This window comes from Elephas maximus, chromosome 2 (assembly GCF_024166365.1).
Source record: "Elephas maximus indicus isolate mEleMax1 chromosome 2, mEleMax1 primary haplotype, whole genome shotgun sequence".
In the NCBI taxonomy this organism is placed as follows: Eukaryota; Metazoa; Chordata; class Mammalia; order Proboscidea; family Elephantidae; genus Elephas; species Elephas maximus.
The window spans coordinates 152,723,980-152,736,827 of NC_064820.1; the positions used below are offsets into that span (position 1 = coordinate 152,723,980).

The window sequence follows — 12,848 nt, forward strand, 5'->3', positions numbered from 1 at the left end:
CAACATAACCCTGATACCAAAACTTGATAAAGATATTACAGGAAAATTATAGACCAGTATCCCTCGTGAATATAGGTGAAAAAATCTCTATACTCTTAGACCCAGCAATTTCACTTCCTAAAGTAGCACTTAAAACTGTACAAAGATTTAGCTACAGAATATTCATCACAACATCATTTTTAGTAGCAAAAAGTGGAAACAAATTAAATGTCAAAAAATGTGACTAGTTAAATTACGGTACATTTACGACAGAATACATTGTTGTTATTGGTTGCACTTGAGTCAATTCTGACTCATGGCAACCCCATAGCCATTAAAATATGGTAAAAAATGTTTATTGACATGGGAAAATTCATGATATATCATCTATTTTAAAAACAGATTGCAAAATAGTATTATGGTACAATCCCACTTTTCAAAAAAAAACGTATTTTTATACATGTTATGGATTCTATTGTGTCCCCCTAAAGCATGTGTTGGAATCCTAACCTTTATACCTGTGGATGTAATCCTATTTGGGAATAGGGTTTTCTTTGTTTATGGGCCATATCAGTGTAGGGTGTGTCCTAAACATAACCAGCTCTGAGCTATAAGGAACAACACAGACACAAGGACAAGCAAACACAATTGGGGAAAGATGGACGCCAGGGTGAAGTGAAGATTGAGAAGGAATGGAGGAATGCCTGGGCTAAAGAAACCGAGACAAGGCTCTCCCCCCAGAGCCCAGAGTGAGAGCATTCCCCTCTAGCCGGCGCCCTGAATTCAGACTTCCAGTTTCCTAAACTGTGAGAAAATAAATTTCTGTTCTTTAAAGCAACCCACTTGTGGTATTTTTCTTATAGCAGCACTAGGAAACCAAGACAATACATAAGGAAAAAAGACTGAAGGACATATACCAATATGGCAAAAGTGGTTAATATTTTAACAGTGAGTGTATGGGTGATTTTTATATTCTTCCTTTTGCTCATCTGTATTTCTTGCAACAAATATATATTACTTTTCTAATACAAGAAAAGTTAGCATTGAAAATAATTTAAATATGACCACTGGGCACCACATTTCTCAGGTATAAAAGATCTGGGGCTGTGGAATGTCTCACTTCGCCCCCAAACTCGAGCGACTAAACTCGTCTACCCGGGACGACTGGATACAGATTTTCCCTTCTTTCACTCATTGGGTCCACGGTGGCCTTGCCCTAGCTGTCCAAGCTTTTCTACTCAGCAGGTGAGGCAGTGTGAGCTTTGCCACTGACATACTGTGTGATTTTTGGCAAGGTCCTTCGCTAAGCTGGGATCCGGTTTTCTCCTCTCTAAATTCAGGTATTAGAATCAATGAAGGAGCTTCAAGGTCTTTTCCAGATGTGGAGGAAAGAACATAGACTTAGAATCAGGAAACTCCGGTGCGGATTTGAGAATATGGGCATCACAGGAAATTACTGTATTCCTTACCATCCTCCCATGTCTTCAGCCAGATGAGCACCTCTCAGGCGCGACCTGGCTTGTTTCTAACTCTGGTTCTTGTGTAGAGCTAGGCACAGAGTAGGAGGGGCTGAGTGAATTAGCTTTTTGGCTCCACCTCGTAAAAAGCAACTCCACAATCGATTTTCTAGGCTTGTTTATCAGTGGGCACTTTTGATGGACATCTGAAGCACAAGGTTGGTTTTAACTACTGGAGCACACACACGGTGCATGTTTTTTGAGGTAATTTGTATAGTGTTTGTTTATACAATTCAACACGCAGGCCAGCTCTGGGTACCTTTCCTATGGCTGACATGCCAGTGCCTGAGGAGAGAGCAACATTCAAGCCCTCTCCAGCTGGGGCCTTGGTCGGAATGGCCAATCCCTGCGCTGCCCATGGCATGCACAAGGAACCTCATCCCCGGCAGAAGCCCAGGCGGGTACCACTCGGCTTCCGTATAGGGATCTGAAGAGATCCTCCGCTGAGGAGTTATGTGACCTTGGACAAGTCTCTTCCTCTACCAGGAATATTGCAATGGGCCTAAATGCCTTCTCCCGGAACTACTACGAGGACGGTCAAGCGATCTGGAAAAATTCGCCTTTAAAAGTTTATTGAACCTCGATGACACGCGGGCGGGCAACCAGACACAAGAGACTCGAGGGTCGCGACGCGGGAGTAACCAGCATCCACGCCTCAACTATCGCGAGATCCCCTCCCTGCGCTTCGTGGCGTCATCCTCTCGACGGCCGTGGCGGCGTCGGCGACGGCGCGCAAGATTCTTACAAGGGCGACCCGTATCCCTCCGCCGTCGGCGCGGCCCGGCCCTCTCTGCCCTGGTCCTCCAATCCCTGAGCCTCCCGATCTATCCCTTGGCCTGGGCCCACCCCGTGCTCTGGCGGCCCCACCCCGGCGGCGCCGCCCGCCTGCCCGCGCGTCCCTCCGTCCACCTGCAGCAGGCAGGAAGGCAGGCGTTCTCTCCGGTTGTCCGGCAGAGAGGCGCCTGCCAAACCCGAGGCTTGGGCTCTTGCTCTCCGGCGGAGGGATCCGTGGCGGCTGAGAGGCGGCGCTGAGCCTAAGAGGAAGAGGCAGCTGCGGCGGCGGCGGCGGCTCGAGCGGCAGCGCATAAAGGAGCCGCCGCCGGGTGATGCGGTGACCGCTGCGGCAGGCTCAGGAGCCGAGTGGGCCTCGGCCCTCAGCCCGTGCGGCCGGGCCCGCGCTGCCGAACTCCCGGTCTTCTGCGGCCGACCCGCGATCGCCTAGGCGGCCTCGCATCCCCTCGCCCCTTCCCCGTCCCCGTCCCCGCCCCCGTCCCCGCCCCGGGGGCCGCCGCCACCCGCCTCCCACGATGGCTCTGAAGAGAATCCACAAGGTGAGCGACCGGAGCTCGGCTGTGGCGACGGGCCGCTGGTCAGGCTGGCTGAGCAGGCTGCGGCCTGCACTTCCAGCCGTCTTCTCCGCCGGCTCACGGCCTCTTCGGCCCTGGCTGCTGGGGATGGCCCTGCCGGGCGGCCTTCACACCCTACTCCCAGTGATGGCGCCTGAGGAGGCCCCGGCGCGCAGCCCGCGTTTAGGCCGGAGATGCGCTCTCCCTCTCAGCATTCCTCATCGGTCGCCGTTCCAGGCCCCGCGTGGCATGGAGCTCCAGGGCCTCTCGGCCTGGGGCTGCTGGGCTTGAGAGCCATTGTCCGTCCAGGCCGAGGTGGGGGGCTGGGGCGTTGGGCGGTCCCATCGACAGAGATCGGAAGGGCTCCTCACCCCATCTCTGCCCCCCGTACCTGCCCTAGCTCCCTTCACAAAACCGCCTGAGCTCGGGGCCCATATCTCGGAGAGATGGGAGGAATCAGTTTAGCCCTGTCCGCAAGCGTGTTTTCAGTTCACTACCTCTTGGGCGGCTTCAGACTTAGGTCTACACTGCTCGTCGACAAATTGTTAGAGTAGGAAGTTCAGAAGGGAAAAAATGTGTCTCTTCTAAGGGAGGAAGAGTAGCGGGAAAGGGTTTTATTACATTGGGGTTGCCATATGTAGTCAGAAACTAGCACTTAAGTTTTTCAAGAATGGATCTAATAGAAAAGCTACTAAATTGGCAAGAGTAGAGGTAAAAACCTGAACATTGAAGACTATTGGAGAAATTACACAAAGGTTCTTATCACACAGTCCTTTCACCAGATGGGCTTTAATGCTTAAATTAGGAGATATGTTTAGAGAGAACTTTTTAATTTAGAAGGGGTTTTGCTAAGTTTTCTAGTAGAATTTCTTTGCTTTTTTTAAAAAGTTGAGGGTTATTCATTCAGTTACTGTTAAGGAGGTTTTCCCAATACTACCATCTAGAGTGGGGGTTAGGTTAAAATTTCGTTTTTTCTTTCCCCTCTAATATTGTAACCTTTTAGTGCCAGACACTATTGTTTTTTTTCCTTAGCAGTGGGGAGGCACCCCTGGCGTGTTTTTTTTTGTGTGTGTGTGATTCACATGGCTATTCAGAAAGGCAGTATTGAACCTTTAGCTACTTGGTAAGAAATAGATACTGAGATTATTCATCTTGAACCATGGGATATGGATGCCAGAGGAAGAGAACTTTGCCTTAAACCGTCAAGATGTAGATAGTTGGATGTGTTAAACACCTCAACCCTTGTTTAATTCCTGATCAGAGACCTTGAATGTAATGTGGAATTAATCTCAGTTGTTACTGTAAATTAGGTTAGATCCTTACCAAATTCTTTTGACTTCTTTGATTTCTAACAAATGAAAAAGGGCAGTCTTCAGACAGAGTAAATCTTGTGCTAAAATGAGGCAGGGTGTTTGTTAAAAGAAGTTTGAATCTTAAGCAGATGTCTGAAAGAATCATTTAAGGGACAGGAGCACACTGAGGAATGGCTGTCAAAGTGAAATACGTATTTTGAAGGCTTTAGGAGTTAGTATCTTACAGAGTCTAACCGGGAAGTTATCAGTTTGAGATGGCACTTGGTTTATACCTGTAGAAGATTGTGCTCTTTTACAACCTGAAGAGGAGAGAGTGAATAAAATGTATGATAATTTATGGATCAAGAAATCTAGCTGTTAATCTCTACAGTGACTGATATGTGTTATTGAGGTTATTGGTGTATATTTTTCCGAGAGGGAAATAACACTTTGACTCAAAACATATATTTTAATCTTCTAATAAAACTTGTGCCCAATAATATGGCTTGTTATTAATTACTTCATATTTTCCAGAATAGATCTTCTCTAAAACATACCCTTATAAAATTTTTAATGAGGAAAATCAAGTTTAGATGATAACTTGAACTTTTAAAATGCAATATTAAATCCCCCCCCCATTGTATAATTAAAGTATGGCTTGATTTCTGAGGCTGCCAGTGATTAGAAAAAAAAGTTTATTTTTGGTATACCAGTCAATAAGATTATGAAAACAAAAGAAATTCCCCCCCCCCAAACTTTTTGTATGGCACCAATTTTAAATCGAATGGCTTACTTATTAGGTATGGATAAGATCAGGTCTATCTTATTCTCAGCCCCAGTAATTTATCTACACTGGAATTCCCAAAAGCCTTTCTTGGCTTAAATAATTAATCTTGGCCTTGAACCTTCTTAATTATCATTCTCTAAATAAATGTTTCTATTTAAATACACTCCCAACTTTAGATATCATGAAGTGCTGCGTCTGGGTTCTAATAAAATTTTATTGAGAAAAACACACTTCACATTCTGGCATCTTTAGGAATTCATTATATTGTTTCTTTGACAGAGGAAAATAGTGTTCTATGAATTTGGCAGTCCTTTAAATGCCGTGTCTTTTTTGGAAAAAGCTTTTGGTGGACTTTATTTTGAAATGCTTTTTAAAATCTCCTGACCTATGAATGTATCAAAAGGGGGTCATTGTGAACACCCAGTGTAGTTCTGGGCAGGATTGGGGATATCCTCTGGAATTATTTGTATTTTTTATACCAAAATACCAATGGCCCAGCCTGCGGAGCTTTGAGGTTTTCTGCCGCATTTGTAGGTTTTCAGCTTTGATTCTGAGTGCCTGCTTCTAGCAGCACCACCCCCAGCAGTTTTCCAGTTGGCTGCATCTAGTCTGTTGTGGGTTGGGAAACCAGATCACCGAGTTTATTAAAATTATGTTTAAAATAAGATCTTGTGTGCTCTGAGTGAAGAGGCTTCAAGTGTTCTGTGAACTGTGTTACTAATCAGAGGCCTTTTTGACTTGCTTCCTGTTTTACTTTTTTTTACACAGGTGCAGGAGGCTCTTCGGTGCTCTTAGAGTGCCATAATATTGAAATATAAGGTTAATTTCTCTATTCTTGGGAAGGGTAAAAGACTGAGTATCTTGAGTCTTTGAGGAATTGAAGGCAGACCAAAGTTAGGATACTAAAAGTTCCTTAATCGTGATAGTTATTAGCCTTTTACGTTTTCATGGAGTCCTGCTAGTTATATTAACATTTGGTAAGTAGCTTTAAAACAAAGTAATGCTTGAAAACAAAGATCATCTCTTGATCTGTCCTGTTTCAGTGATAAAGATTTTTATGACTAGCTTCTTTTAAGTCTCCCTAACAGATTAAAAAAAAAAAAAAGTCTCCAGTAAAATAAAGGTTTCAAATCTGTTGGCTACAAAGACCAGGCACGAAACCAAAATGAACGAAGAGAATTGGGGAGAACTAGAAGAGAATTGGGGAGAACTAGAAAGCGCATGTCCCGTCAGATGAGGGCAGCTGCAACTCAAGCAAATAAACCAAACCTGTTGCCCTTGAGTTCATTCTGACTCATGGCAACCCTATAGGACAAGGTAGAACTGCCCCAAAGGGTTTCCAAGGCTGTAAATCTTTAAGGAAGCAGACTGTCACACCTTTCTCCCACAGAGCAGCTGGTGGGTTCAAACCACCAAACTTTTGGTTAGCAGCTGAGCACTTAACCACGACACCACCAAGGCTCCTAGTTGCCGGCTCTCTCCAAATGTTGTATCTGTGGGCCCAGTGTTTGCCAGATCTTCTTCTTTTTTTTTTTTTGTTAACGGAAGCTGTAAATTCTGATTTTTGGCAACTAGCTAGAATTAAAAAAAAAAAACTCAAACTTATTATTATTATTATTTTTTTTGGTAATTTGATAGGTACCGATTTAATGTGTGAGTTAAAAATAAGATTTGAGGTTCGGGAGTATAAGGACTAAATCATTTAAGCCATATTTTCTGACTTCTTAAAAGTTCAAAATTATTGCTTTATATAGGTCCCTGGGTGGCGCAAATGTTTTGCATTTGACTACTAATCTAAAGGTAGGCAGTTTGAATCCACCCAGCAGTGCCATAAGGCCTATCCATCTGCTTCCATAAAAATTGCAGCAAAGAAAACCCTATGGAGCAGTTCTACTCTGTAACACATGGGGTCACCATGAGTCAGAATCAACTTGCCAGCAATGGTTTGGTTTTGTTTTTATATAGATGGGCAAGATTAAGTAGTTTTTGTCAAAAATTCTAATTCTTGCTAGGGTTTTATATGGTTATGTGTAATGTCATAGGGAAAGCCAGTTTAATAGATACTCTCACCCTATAGTAAAAGTGTATATCTTACTCTTAACTTCGTGATCTGCTTCATGTTATGAGTCATCTTTCTGTAAACTATGTATACACTTTCAAAATTTCTAAGATTGGAACATTTACGGGATGATTCTTAAAAATATGGGGGGGGGAGTTGTAATGCTATAATAGTACTGAATAAAAAATTTTTTTAAATACTATACTAGAGGTCTGATACTATACTAGAGGTCTGGTACTATACATTAATATTATTAGAGATGAGAACTGATTTCTTTCAAAATGATGAAACAAATTAGCAAGTAGTCCTGTGGAGTACTGGGAACTTTAATATAAAAAATAAACGGTTGGCCGATGATGGCTATTTAAATTAGTTCTGTCTTAGAAAGTAAACATACCTTCTTACTCCAAAAAGTAAACTTCTTGAAATAGGTTTCTTTGAGACATTTCTTGTTTGTTTTTCCTTAGTAAAGAATTCTTTGCTTTACGAAGTTTCACTGGATTGAGTAACTTTCTTTGGCTCTACCAGGTTGCTATTTAAATGAAATTTAAACACTCATCATTGAAGGATAACTGTTAATAAATGTAGGTTTTCTTTAAAGTCTACTAGTATGTATTGGAGCAGTGGTTAAAATCAGCTGCTGACCAAAAGGTCAGCAGTTTAAATCCACCAGCCACTCCTTGGAAACCCTATGGGGCAGTTCTGCTGTGTCCTATAGCGTCACTATGAGTCGGAATAGACTTGATGGTAACTTTTTGTTTGTTTTTTTAGTGTGTATTACTGCACTGTAGACTGGCAAAGAGGAGGTTTTGACAAAGTCCAATTCTGGGTATTTTGGTCCAGAGAGAGATGATTGCTAAAATATCCTAGGCAGCTCCTAGGATAGGAATACCTGACTCATGCTTGATGCTGCCAGGAACCTCTGCAGCGTCATCCCAGAAATGCAGGAGTACACTTGTTTTTTCCTGTAGAAATAAAATTTTGGTGGTTAGGTTCCCAGGCTAAGCTTCAAAAACTATGGCATTGGGAAATAGAGTACCATTTGTTTTTCTGTCTCCAGAGTCAAGAGAGATTTCAAGTAATAGAATCGCACAATGTTAGTACTGAAACACATCTTAAAGCTGCTGTCTGAAAAGGACACATGCCTTGCCAGGTAGGACTAAGTTTGGATCAAGAACTTGGATTTCTTGACGGGGTCCGCTGTCTTTTCTGGCAGGCCATTTGTGTTACTGTTGGGTAGCTGTTGGCTATGTAAGTTCAGAAGTTTACAATCTTTTTCTTTTGTTCAAACAATTGAGTATTTAAACTATGCTCTGGAACCTGAAGATGTTTTCCTCAGCATTCGTTTATATTGTTGGGGAGGTGTCCATGAACCCCCTTAAAACTATATGCAAATTTTGGGTTTTTGGCCTCCCCCCATACATTTTTCATCAAAATCAAGTGGGTTTTAAATCTCTCTAAACGATTAAGAACCATGGTCTTACCTCCTTAAACCTCTGTTCCAATCCTAGCAGATAACCTAATCACCTATTCAACAGAGAAAATAGAAATCTTATGTGTGAATTCTTTCAGATTTCCTTGAGCCATTTAAAAAAAAATAAAATCTGCCCTCTTTAGAGTAGTCACTGTGTATCAGGCATTATGTACTGAATCTTCTTAACAACCGTGTGAGAATTCTGTTCTCCCCAGGTTAGGAGAGAAAATGGAAATTTATAAAAGTAAACAAATTTGCCCAAATTATATGGTTATGGTAGGAAGGGCCAGAATTCAGATGCAGGCATTTTTGACTACAGAGCCAGTGCCTCTCCAAATTGACCTTCCTTAGCCCTCTTTCTCCTCCTGTCTTGGCTCTGGAGAAGCTAGACTTTTCCTTTCGCTGAGCTGACTTTTGCTTTCCGTCCTGTTCTTTGCTTCTCCCAGGTCATTGCTCTCTAGTAACTGTCCTTGCTCTCACAGTTTCAATCTTTTCTCTACTGATTCCCCCCAGCATCCAAATTTATCCAAGATTTTCCCCATCCTAACAAAAACAACTTTTAAAAATCCCCACCCCCTGCTAGAGCTACTTCCTTCCTCTTCTTTATCCCTCCCATCTCTGACATTTCAATGTCAAAATTCTTGAAAGAATAGTTTATTCACTGTTCTGGGGCTGTTTAGTAAGGTCACTGATGATTACTTAATTGTGAGATTCAGTGGCTACCTCAGTTTTTATTTAACTTTTGTGAATCAACATGGTTGATTGCTCATTTTCCTTAGCTTTTGGTAAACTGCTTTCTGGTTCTCCTTCCTCATATCTAGTGTTTCCCAACTTTATTAGGCCACTTTTCATACTAGTATTATTGCTGGAATACAAACAAACCAAAACCAAACCCATTACCATTGAGTCATTTCCAACTCAGCGACCCTATAGGACAGAGTAGAACTGCCCCATAGGGTTTCCAAGGCTGTAAATCTTTAAGGAAGCAAGTGGGACATATGTCTTTCACGGAGCAGCTGGTGAGTTTGAACCATCAACCTTTCCTTAGCAGCTGAGTGCTTAACAAACAAGAGCTCACAAAATAATGCATACTTGGATTAAAATTGACAGCACAAATGGTCCCAGAGAAATTAATTAAAATATATAATCGAAATGTAATTTCATATGCTTTTTTCTTTACCATGAGCAAAAATAAACTATTTAAAACAGGACTTGAACTGATTCTTCCTGGTTCAGCCAGGGTCAAGGAAACAGAACTGGAATAGAGGAACAGACTTGGATTTTTTAAATTTGGGTTAACTGTATCGGGAAAAATTACAGGTCAGAGCTCTGCTAGAGACCTAATCTCCTTAGAAAACAAGGGCAGCATACATGTTGCCATAGCAACCACATTTCTTACCTGTCTGATTTTGAGCCAGAAACAGTGGTGAGTACCCTGCTCAAAGATGGCTGCCTGCTCTACCACCTTGGATGTGTGTTGCTCTCCACAGTCCTGCCCATCGGGCTCCCAAAATGGCTCATTATACCTTTCTGAGTTTCCCATTTTAGGGCTTTGACCTGTAATTTTTCCCATTGAATTATCATGCCAGTTCACCCAAATTGTAAAAATTCAGGTCTTTTCCAGTTTAGCATCATCGGCCATGACTGAACTGGTTTTAACCAATTCCAAGCCCTGATTTAAAACAAATATGATGAAACATCTTTCGTTTTCATTTTGTTGTAAAATAATGAATACTTTAAGAATATTATTTTTCTTTTATACATAAGAGGGACCCTCATCTCATGCTGTGTAAAATGTTACTGTATATTGTTTTGTTACAATAGAATATGAAATTTTGTATCAAACAGGTACATTGTAGCAAAAGAAAGAATACAAACTGTATAGTTTATAACATTCATATTTGCAGTATCCTGGCAATTAGGCTATGCCAGCATTATTAACTGTGTCATTATGGACGTGTCACTTTTTTTTTTCTTAAATAGAAACTATTTTAAAATATTTTGACTTCTTCTGACTTCTTCTTTGTAGTATTTCTTAAAAAACATGTATTAAAAGTAGATAAAATTTAACCTAAAAAATACTTCCATCTTTATTTCTATAATGCATGTTAGTATCTCATGGGAAATACTGCTGTAATTTAAACAGTTCTAGTAGATTTTTCTTAGAATCATTTTCTTTTGGCCTTTGTGAGTGCTTTACCTTAATACAGAGAACGTCTTCTCACCCCACCCCACTTTCTGAATTCTTTATTCATCCTTGGAGACCCAACAGAAATGGCTTCTCTGTGAAGTATGTCCCAGGCATGCAGGCAGTCAGGATACTACTGTAGAACTGTTTCTTAGTATGTAGACATGATTGATTATTTTCTCCTTTAGACTGAACTCCCCAGGGCAAAGTTCCAGTCTCTATTCTTAGTATTCCCATTACCTGACACATAGTAGGCATTCAGTGTTTGAATGAATGCCAGCGTTAAGTGATATGGAGGAAGAAAACAATAGGATTTTGCAGCAGCATGCCTGCTGATTCATGTTTTAATCCTGTGACTTCTCTAATTTTCTTGAGCCTCAGCTTTCTTGTGTATAGAATGGTAACAGCGTCACATCCCCTGCAAGCCTGTGGAGAGGATTAGAAAGAAGGTATATGAAGTGCTTGGCACTATGAGCTACATAAATAAGAAGTAGTTTTAAATATTACTTATCATTGTGGCTTAATTGGCCAATAATGTTGATGCATGAAATTGGTAGAATATTGAAATCTTAGGTGTCAGGGTTTAGCATTTCCCTTTATCTCCACCCGCAACCAAAAAAATAAAAAACTGATGCTGTGAAAACAATCAAGTTTTGTTTCTAGACTGAAAAAGGGACTGAATCCCAAATTTCTTCTTTAACAAACTTCAAAATATTGTCACCTCTTAGCCCTCTTGTATATAATCAAGCTCCCATTGCTTTGGCCCACCTGCATGGATACCGTTTTTGTCCTTTCCTCCCCCCGCATGCTCTTCTCATTCTGCCCTGACTTGGACATCCTGCACTGGCCCATGCCATCCCCCCATGTGCATGCCCTCCTCACTGTACTTGGGCTCAGACACCTTTTGCCTGGCTCAAGTATTTAGACACTAGCCATGTAGAATATTACTTAAAACAGATTTAGGAAGTTCAGCCCAGTGACTGACCACATGACACTTTTTATCTGTTAGTGCATATAGTATTTTCTGTAGGTCATTCTTGGAGAAAACTAAGCCCATAATTTTAGTGGAGTGGTATTTTTCTGAGACAGTCTTTTTTTTTTTTTTTAAATTTTAATAGCTCTAGTAAGCTGTGTAAACTAGTCCCCATTCTTAGAAATAGTTAGAAATACCTGTAATTTAAAATTCTGGATATTATTAAATATTGTGTTGTTAGTTGCTGTTGAGTTGATTCCGACTTATGGCTAGACATCGACCTTAGACAACACCTAAGACCTTACCACCCAGCTTAAGATTCAAACTTACCTTTAGCTTTAGCACTGAAGTTTAGTCATGAACAATGGATACTGTTGGCAGCTTATAAGGTCTTAGCATCTTCGTATATTTATAAATACTCTTGTTGTGATAAGGGTGCATTGTTGTGGGTGATGGGGGAATTACTTGTGGAACCTCTCCTACTTCGTAGAAGCAATGAGGCAATAATGAATTGTATGATCACTGAATTTAGTAGTAGGCCAAATTCCTGTCCATCAAAAAGGTTATTTGTGTCTTTAATCACTGTACTTCACTTTATTGACTAGAAATAGTAGTAAAATCCACTTTGAAAGTATTGAGTTTATCAGCTGTGTATCATACATGTTTGTGAACTTTAGGACTGTGAATTCCCATATTTATATATCCATTTCAAAGTTGACTTGAAACTATTTCTCAAATGTTTAAAGTACTGATTGGTTTAAAACAAAATTTTAATTCCTTTTCAGAAGGAAAATAGTTATGTCCTTTATTTTTTATCACTAAAGGACAAATCTACTCTGTTTAATAAGTAAAATGTGTTTAACTCACAGTGGCAATCCCAAAAGATGCTTATGTAATAATTTTTTTTTTCAGTATATGTATCTTATTTTAGTTCTACCAGTGTAGATGTGGTATAACTTAATGTGAAAATTAAATTGTAAAAGGTTACATGCAAAATTGATACAAAATTTAAAAGATTGTTCAAGAACTGCCTTCAAGAACAATTTGAAGCTAAAAATGTTTGTCACTTGGAAAAGAACTATCAATTTCTTAGGCCAGACCATGAAGATGGCTTGGTCTCTAATCTTAGAACCTGAGGTGAGACCACCAGTTGTGGCATTCTTTTTACTTGTAAGTTCAGTATCTTCATTGTCCTTCTAGCTTCCGATATTGTTAATAAGTCTGAATCTATTC

General features: G+C 40.8%; 1 protein-coding gene across 1 annotated transcript in view; it reads left to right on the forward strand.

Moving 5' to 3' along the window:
- Nucleotides 1–2,703: 2,703 nt before the first annotated feature.
- The window catches only part of UBE2D2 (ubiquitin conjugating enzyme E2 D2), a 52,469-nt gene continuing 42,324 nt past the window's right edge, over nt 2,704–12,848 (forward strand). Inside the window, exon 1 of the mRNA XM_049873792.1 lies at nt 2,704–2,827. Coding sequence (XP_049729749.1) covers nt 2,804–2,827 — 24 coding nt within the window. The 5' untranslated portion in view covers nt 2,704–2,803. The remainder of the gene's footprint in view (nt 2,828–12,848) is intronic.